Below are 9,946 nucleotides of genomic sequence, written 5' to 3'. Positions count from 1 at the left end.
TTAGGACTTTTATTTTGACAGCATGTGATTTACAAACTCACACCATGGTTTACCATTTGTAAAAAAATACAAGCTACTTTACTTGTTGAAATTTATTTAAGTGATTCATCTCACACAAGACCTTCTGGTTTGAGAGACAGGAGCGTCAGAATTGTGGTTTGGTTCACCGTTTAATTAATTCATCAAAAGGAATGTACACATATACAGAAAAATGTCAATCAAAATAAAGGATACGCTTTTTGAAATATAATAATTTATGTGCAATTAATTACAGTGTGAGGAAGTGCAAGTGGATCAATTTGCTGGTTATAAATGAAGTACCATTGGAGAACAACGGACAGATCAGGCCACGCACAGCCCGTCTGTATTTTTTCTTATTGCCAGATTACTACACACACACACCCACGCACACAAACACACACACACACACACACACACACACGGTCTGTATAATAATATTTGATTGTAAAATGTATCAGAAGTGAAACTTCAATCATACGGTTTCTATCTGAGAGCTGACCAGACGCTTTCTTTACAGATAAAATCCAGGTTAAAAGTTTAAAAGACTGTAGTCACTAAAAGCAAACTGAGAAAATACACTGAACAAAATCCAAACAGGCAGTGGAGCTTCGTTTTACAGGCCGGCAGATAAAACTTCAATTTGAAGAAACAGTTTGATCTTGCTTAAACATAAGCAAGCTGACGGATGAAGAGTAGGACTCCTATTTACACGTGTACACGACCTCTCTGGGTCTCACTGTTCTCGTTAGCGCCTGCGGTGGGCAGTGCGGACCCTCATGGCTGCTGCTGGTACTGCCCCTCGGTGGCGGTGTAGAAATCGTCCAGGACGCTTTGGATGTAGTCGAAGGTGGGGCGGTCATCTGGCTTATTTTTCCAACAGTTGTTCATGATGTCATAGAGTTCAGGGGGGCAGCTTTCAGGACGGGGCATCCGGTACCCACGCTGCACGGAGGTCATTACCTCACCATTACTCATTCCTGCAGGGAGAAATAATATGATATAATATAATATAATATAATATAATATAATATAATATAATATAACCGTAATAACATCAACAACAACTACAATAATAATAAAGTATGATTATGTTATAATTATTAACAGTCATTTTAATTAACAGAATAAATAGTACTAGTTACTATTACTAATTATTGTTCTTTATAATTTAATTATAATTACTAATATTATAATTATACTTACTATTATTTATTTATTCCTTTTAATTGAATGCATGAATTAAAACATTTAATTAAAACATTTTGTTTATTATAACTATTACAAAAAATATATGAAATAAATGTGATTACATTTATAGCATGAAAAAATAAATACAACAATGTAGTAATGTTCAGTTAATTAATGTTATTACTAATATTAAATATTATAGTATTAATATTAATTAACTGCATTGTTATTGTTGATATTTGCTGATATTAAAGATATCAATATTAATAGTAAATAATGGTCAATCATTTTTTAATTTTATTTACATGAATTTACAATGATATAAATTATATTATAATAGTAAAAATATTACTAAATGTATCATTGTATACTAGCTACAGACACATACTCTGTTATATTTGTAATATTTTAAGCGCAATTGAAATATTAATTATTATCATTGTGATTACAATTGCACTTATACATATAATACATAATTATATACTTATTTATTTAGTTAGTAGTATGATTAATTAAATTAATCATACATACATACAATCAACCGTATTATTGTTATTAACTACTGCTACTACTATTAATAACAATAATAATAACAACAACAATGGACATCCTGGACGTCTGTCATACTGCCTCAGTGAAAAAATATAATAACTAATTAATCAGTAGTGTTACTGAACCCTAACACTAATGTTAATACATTAAACATAAGCTAAAGTGGGACACTCGCCATGTTCTTCATCAGAGTACTCTGTTTGGTTCTGCTTCCCACCAGCAGAGGGAGCTGCAGTTTAAAAAGCTAAACTGGCCACCACTGCTTCACTCATCACTTCGACCGCATCACCTGCAAGTTCATTAAGTATGGCGGCTAAAAGTCAGTTCAGACAGTTCATCCGTTCAGCCGTTACCTGGATACGGGATTTTTCCGTATGTTATAATTTCATAGAGGAGGATCCCAAACGACCACATATCAGACTTGATGGTAAAGGAGCCGTAGTTGATGGCTTCTGGGGCTGTCCACTTGATGGGGAACTTGGCTCCTGTAACAAATACACACGCGCACACACACACACACACACACATAATTACAGACTATTTCCTTCAGAGGGGGGCTGCTCAGGTGGTCTGTAAGCACAGAGTGTGTTCTGTGCTCACCCTGCACACTCAGCATTTGGTCGGGAGCTCGGGCTGAGAATGACCTCTAAAACTTGGCTGAAATGCTGAATGCACAAGACCTGTTCTTGGAGACGGGTGTAGGTCACAGGCGGAGGCGGAGCTGAAACTGCTGCATGGTATTAACATTTCTGTTTAAACACGTGGAGGGGGGTGAGTACGGGGAAACGCGGGCGGCTGGACTTATATTACTGTTTTTACAGAGGCGGCTTCTGTTTCTACACTTACGCCGCCTCAGATTTTTCATTTTTCATTGATTTTCATTGTTCACTGATTATGTATGTTGTATTGATTATATAACTATACATAGAGCCAGCCAAGCTACAGCACACTTCAGCCTGCTTGAGAGGGCTAAGGGCCTTGCTGAAGGGCCTTAGAGTGGCAGCTTAGTGAATGTGGGTATCAAATCCACAACCCTGGGATCAATAACCCAGTGCTCTAACCACTGAGCCTTAGGTATATTATATTAATAATAGATTCTTATCATCACTGATATCTCACTTTAATGACTTAGTATCTCATATTTGGTACATAAGAGGCCAGATTCCCATGCAGTGCCAATGGTGAGACACAATTATAAATTCCTTTAAAGCAACATTATGTAAAATATCTACCTAAAATAGCAGATACAATAGTGCACTATGCACTAGGGATCTGGGCACTATGGTGAAGCAGGCAGGAAGTCATATATGAGTAAATTCTTCTAATACTACTTTGACTTTCAGATGCCGGTTCTGTTTCTCTCAGCGATACCTCAGAGGTTCCCCAAAGTAGAATTCCACTTCCCGACTGTAGGGGGAGCCAGAAAGCAAGAAATGACAATTCTCGCATATTGCTGCTTTAAGTTTAGGACTTAGGCTCAAACTGGCCGGACAGTGTTTCTTCTAATTATGAGATACTATCTCACGGTTGTGAAACTATAATAATGAGTAGTTAAAATGAGATCTTAATGTCTCACAATAATGAGAAAAGTTCCCATCCTCTCATAATGACCATTTATCTAATTTTAATGACACATAATGAAAAAGTATGATGCGATATGTAATAATAAAGTATGTTAATAGTATGTTTATTTAATTTATGAGAAATGTTCTTCTTACTGTAATTCCTGGTAGGATCTAGTCATTTTATGCTACTTCGTCATACCTATGAGATTTCACACTGCCATACTTAAAGGTAAAGGTGCACGTATTTGTCACTGTACAGTGTACAGCGAAATGTGTCCTCCGCATTTAACCCATCTGGTAGTGAACACACACTCACACACACACATGTGTTAGGGGCAGTGAGTACACACACCCAGAGCGGTGGGCAGCCCGGGGAGCAGAGAGGGTAAAGGGCCTTGCTCAAGGGCCCAACAGTGGCAGCTTACCAAGCCCGGGAATCGAACCCACAACCCTGTTATCGATATTCCGGCGCTCTAACTGCTGAGCCACCACTGCCCCTTTGTCATAACCTTACTTATGAGAAAGGTTATGACAAAGGTTTAAGGGGTTCTAATTACAAGACACAAACCCCCAATTGGAAGATCTTACATCAGAATTATGAGATAATTATAAGCTCCTGATGCTCTGAGTGCTTAAATACACAAACACCCTCATGCAGTAGTAGAGTTCAACAGAAGCCCACCTTCTCTGGCCGTGTACTGGTCGTCCTCAATGACTCTGGCCAGGCCAAAATCAGCGATTTTACACAGCAGGCTTTCAGACACCAGCACGTTGGCCGCCCTCAGGTCTCGGTGGATGTAATTCTTCTTCTCGATGTAGGCCATGCCCTCAGCTATCTGCACACACACACACACACACACACATAGAGATAATGTACAAACACATGCTTAGATACACTGAACAGCCCAGCTATTCTGTTGCCATTCACACGGCTACAGCAGCAGCTCTTTGAAACTTGAGGAGCTGTGAAACGAGTTTTCATTCCCTCCAGAAAAAGAGTAAATATGGACTGGTTTGCTTTTTGCAGTCTTGCCGACCAAGCAGGGCCTAAAATACAGGGTCTCACTTCTCTATTAGCGTCCTCTTTCACTCTTCACTGAAACAGGATGTACAACTCGAGCAGGAGGCGGAACCGTATGAGAGCTCCAAAAAGGGAGCAGTTTCTTAACGCTGGCAACCCAAATCACTCCAGTTCTCTGAATCACTCCAGCTCCGTTTCCTAGGACCAGCGGCGCGAACTGATGTTTTTTCCTGCAACTGAGTTATAATCCATGAGTCATATTATTCTCCTTAGTCCTTCTGGAGCTGAATCAGATGTTTTAGCACAGGTGAAAAAGTACAGTGCAGATGAATGCAGGACTGGAGCTGGGAACTGCTGAACTAGTAGGATGTTTACTTTTGGGAATGGCTGCCCAAACTGTGGCCAACGGACCAAATGACCCAAACCCTGTCCTTTATGAACCATAAACCATAGTATATCCTATACTATCTTCTACATAATTAGAGCTGGACTCTGGAAAAAACATGAAATCATGATAATTAAAGACATTTTTCATCATGAGAGACGTGATCGCAGACAAAATGCTTCAGTAGTGATGAATTTTTAAAGCTACCATCCAAACACTCTCCCATATTTAGTACAGTGATTTTTGTTCCTATTATGTTTATTAAGCACTGACCATCTCCTCAATATGCTTAGAAGAGCATACTGTGTATCACGATAACGAAATTGGTCACAATACGATAAAATACTGTCACACTGCCCAGCTCTGTGCACAATAACCTATAATTCTTCAAAATAGACCATTAATAAACTGCTTTGCGCTCATTCTGTCCACCAACATGGCACTTTAGCCCCAAGAAGGAAGGTCAACAAGCCAATCAAGTTATTCACACCATGCCTGACAATGCTGTAAAGCTGCCAATCACAACTACATCACAAATCAATTGTAACTGATAATACCCACAGTGCACAGCTCTTCAGCCAAACACAGCAGCTCATTTACAGTAGGCAGTGGGTGCCGCACATGGTAATAATCAAAAATCATTCCACGTACATCCACAAATAATAATTTGTAATTATTTTATATTATTATTTTAGAGTTCCATGACGTGTGTTGTACTGTTTCTGTCTACACTGAGTATTTGACAACGCCCTCCTACATGGCTCAGCCAATCGGATTTTAGAATCTGATTGTGGTTTAATCCTTAATTCCTAGATTCAACTATTAACTGTGCCAGAGCCTCTTGAGCCCCTAAAAGTTCTGGCTCTAAAATCTGCTGCTGCTTTCGAAGCCATTGTAAAATACCACTGTCCGGTAATGGAGAGTTACGCCATATCTGACACAGACACTGGGCTCTCACTGTAAAATCAATCTCAATGTTGAATTCTGTCCTACTGTACAGAGAGCACTATATAGCGAGTAGGGCACCATGTGAGATTCAAGCCACATTGTGGGACACCGGATGTACAAAACCGCTAGCTTGATGCTAAGAGAACACTCCAAATCACATAGAGAGGCTTCGAAATTTAGCCTCATGTGTGTAATTTAAATAAATAGGTGCCTTTTATTGTCTATTATACCTGTACGTGCACTATACAGTACAGTACAGTACAGTACAACTTCTCTTATCCTAGCTTAGAAAGCTGGGGTCAGGGTGCTGGAGAAGAGAGTTAAGGGCCTTGTAGACATGGCTATCAAACCATGCTTATGTGATCAAGCACTTTAACTACTGAGCCATAGGACTGTAATTATAAGTCATATTATGTATATAATATAACATTAATGATAGTTTCTTAATATTAATTTGCATGAAATAAATGAATGATTTATTTAGGTATATTTGAACTTTCTCATAATTGGGCCTTAATGGGTCAGATTCCCACATGTAGATATATTCAGAGCCATACTACAGCAACCCAGGGGCAGAGTGGGTTAAAGGCCTTGCTCAAGGGCCCAACAGTGGCAAGCTTAGCGGACATGGGTATCGAACCCACAACCTTGTGATCAGTATTATTTTATATTAAATATTGTGCATTTGTTCAAGCTTTTGCCTGCTTCACACTGTTTCTCGACTGCACGACTCCACATGAAGACTCTCAGTGGACTGACGGACCCCAGACAGATGTTTTTTTACAAATTACTTTATATTTTCTCGCTATTAGGAGACACCACTGACCCTCTAGTTAAGCAAGAGCTGCAACCATTGAAAGCAGATGGATTAATAACAGGCCTTTCTATTTTTGTCCATTCACACTAAACATTAACTGACTGTCTTTCTACACCAAACGACACTCTTCAGAGCTAGAGTGTGTGTCTTGGTGTTCAAGTGCCGGTCACAGTTCCTCTTTTTCTTCAAGCAGTGGAAAATGTGACATCAGCATCGGTTTCCAAATAATGCACAAAAACACAGACCAGATGCCTGATGTGTTACAACATAAGAGAAAAAAGAGGAAGACAGCGTGAGCCGGCGGACAGCCGCAAAAAGAAAAGAAAAAAAAACTACCAAAAAAAAAACCATACATTTAATAAAGTGTATTTTAATAGAGTTTATTTTTACCTGGGCAGAGAAGTCGATCAGCTTGGGGAGCTGGAGTTTGGAGCCAGCGTCACTTTTCAAGAAGTCCAGCAAACTGCCTGGATAGGGGATACAAAATATTTATATATATATTCACAACTTGGAGGAAGAAGAATTTGAAACACACTCACTCACACACACACACAAACACACACTGCATGCTGTCAAACTTAAGATGCATCGACCCTGCCATTCTTTGCCATTACATCACTGACAGTATGTGACAGCAGTGTGCAGGAAGGACACGACCAACCGTACTGTGACAATACTGCCTATCTGTCCATCACAAACAGCTGCCAAAGAGTGTTTACTGCTGTAACAGCAGGACTGCTGACAATGCTGGCAGTTCATTTGGCTACAGAATAAAGTGTTGCTGTGGAGGTAGCTACCTGCTTGCACGTCGTATTGGTTCATTTGAATGTAATAAAGAGGATGTTATAAAGCGCACGACTGACACACTATTAACAATGATTTGAATAGAAAAATGTGTGTTTCCACACATCAGTGATTCCTAAGGGTGTAGAATGCAGTGATGTGTGCTCAATGTGGCCAATCATCTGCATCGCTAAAATCGACCACAATATATTATATCATAATATACAATATAAAAAAATGAGGTGCTCATATTTGGTCGGGTTAGCCCCCCTTCCACCCCCATATGTATGTGGCAATTGAGTACCCACCTGTGAGTTATGTCAAATGTTTGTGGACACCCCTTCTAATGAATGCATTCAGGTACAATTACACATAGGCTGTGTAAGTTGCACCCATTGCTAATACAGATGTGCAAATGTACACACACACACACACACAAATAACTTGTCTAGTCCTTGTAGAAAAGTACTGGGTACTGCCAATAGAATAGGACTCTCTGGAGTAGATCAACTCAAACTCTTTGGCACCATGTTTAATGCCAGGTGTGGGCTAGGGGGCCCTAAGAGCCCCCCAGCACTGAGCTGTGGAGCAGTGGAGCTGTGTTTTCTGGAAGGATAGTGATTCCTGATTAACACTCTTGTCGCTGAATGCAATTAAATCCTTACAGCAATGCTCCAACGTCTAGTAGAAAGCCTTCCTTTCCTGGACAGTAGAGACAGTTAACCCAAGAAAAGCAGGATAAACTTTTTAACACCCTTCATTTAGAAAAAAAAGGACAGGTGTCCCAATACTTTTGTCCATATAGTGTACATACATCCTCCACACTTCTAACAATAAACAAAAATAAATAAATAAAAGAAGGAAAGTAAGTCGGACGAAGACCGACAAGACTTTACTATATTATTAGACCCCTGGAGTGAATACTTGACCGCTGACCGGCTCAAGGTCTACAAAAGTCAAAACCCTCCATAAAACTAAATGTTGGTACATTGGTTTGTATTGTGTGAATATTGTATTGTGTGAGCTCTAATCTGTTTCTCTTAAATATGCCACTGTATCTGTCCAAATTTCTAGGGTCTAGAAAATCCTGAGATTGTTCTTATATATTATGCTGTTGTTTTATTCACCCAATTCTTCATTACACATTTATTTAATTATATTTGTTCATTTTTATTTAATTATATTTGTTCATTTTTATTTAATTACATTTATTAATTTGTATTTAATTATGTTGTTTATTTTATTTCATAATATTTGCTTATTTTATTTAATTATATTTGTTACATTTATTTAGCAGAAGGGTTGATTACTGTGTAATCTGCTCCAAATACATTTGTAGAGTTTATTTTTAAAAACTTTAAAAGTTTATAATAATATACTAATAAATATAATAATTTAATAAAGAAAAAAAATAATAATAAATAAATATATGGAGAAAATGGGCCTGGATTAAACAACAAAAAATATTAATAATATCAAAATAACTGAATTGCGGTGAAATTCGACTCGTACAAACTCATTCTCGAATCAGATGTGCTGTGCACCGCTGGAATCAGTTACTATACCATTGGCCATGAACTCTGTGATGATGTAGATGGGCTCGATTTTGGTGACCACGGCGTAGAGGCGCACCAGCCGCTCATGCTGGAGGGTCTTCATCAGGTTGGCTTCCTCCAGGAAGGCTTCCACAGACATGGTGCCAGGCTTGAGCGTCTTCACCGCCACTTTGGTGGTGTTGTTGTAATAGGCTGGAAAAAATGAGGGGCTGTTAAGGTCATAGAAGAAGGCCAGAAGAAATGCTGACCGTGGCCGGTGAATTCCTGTGTACCGCAACCCATGTCACACAACAGCCTGTATCAGCAAAGACGCCGGAACTGAACACTTCTACTTTCCTCTTTCGTTCTGTTAAAGCCAAGAATTCAGAGAAAAATCGAACATGCAGCTTTCCCCACTTAACCTTAATGTAATCAGCCAGGACGGGACGGGATGGGTGACTCATGGTTGCTTTCTTTAGCTTTGAGCTAAAGGTGAGGGGTTAATATGGTATAATATGGTGAGAGCTATCAAGTGCTAGAAACATTTCACGCCACACTGTCATCTAAAAACACTGACATGGACACTGTGTGGAGGTGTTCAGTAATCTCTAATAGACCTGCTCATGTGGTTGGTGTTGTCAGTGTTATTCATAAACACGGACAAACACATGCAGGTTTCATTAATAGCTGCCATTGTTTTAGCTGTAGGCCAATGTATCTAAGCAAAGGAAGCTAATTTCCCCAAATTAGCATCATACGCTCGCCTCAAACTGTGTGGAGGTGTTCAGTAATCTCTAATAGACTTGATTGTGTGTTTTTGATACTTTATGACTCACTATTATCCATAAACATTGACAAAAGTAAAAGCAAAATGCATGTTTTATTCATAGCTGCCATTGTTTTAGCTGTTTGAGGCAAAAGTAGCTAAGCAAAGGAAGCTAATTGCCCCAATTAGCATCATACACTCGCCTCAAACCACGTGGTGTTCAGTGGTTCAGTGCTTAAGAGGTTTCTGGGCCAGTATGACACACTGTTATTCATAAACACGGACAAACTGACGAGCAAAATGTATGTTTTATTAATAGCTGCCATTGTTTTAGTTGTGTAAAGCTAATGAAGCTAAGCGAAGGA

At 39.0% G+C, this 9,946-nt stretch overlaps 1 protein-coding gene across 2 annotated transcripts in view; it reads right to left on the bottom strand.

The window, feature by feature from the left end:
• Positions 1–151: 151 nt before the first annotated feature.
• The window catches only part of lyn (LYN proto-oncogene, Src family tyrosine kinase), a 28,627-nt gene continuing 18,832 nt past the window's right edge, over positions 152–9,946 (bottom strand). For both annotated transcript variants that reach the window (XM_072669397.1, XM_072669398.1), the window contains exons 9-13: positions 8,846–9,028; positions 6,888–6,964; positions 4,009–4,162; positions 2,115–2,246; positions 152–998 (exon numbers count right to left, since the gene is read on the bottom strand). In XM_072669397.1, the coding sequence (XP_072525498.1) occupies positions 796–998; positions 2,115–2,246; positions 4,009–4,162; positions 6,888–6,964; positions 8,846–9,028 (749 nt within the window). In that variant the 3' untranslated portion in view covers positions 152–795. The remainder of the gene's footprint in view (positions 999–2,114; positions 2,247–4,008; positions 4,163–6,887; positions 6,965–8,845; positions 9,029–9,946) is intronic.

Source organism: Salminus brasiliensis, chromosome 23, assembly GCF_030463535.1.
Source record: "Salminus brasiliensis chromosome 23, fSalBra1.hap2, whole genome shotgun sequence".
Taxonomy (NCBI): Eukaryota; Metazoa; Chordata; class Actinopteri; order Characiformes; family Bryconidae; genus Salminus; species Salminus brasiliensis.
This window is presented reverse-complemented; position numbering and strand designations above follow the sequence as displayed.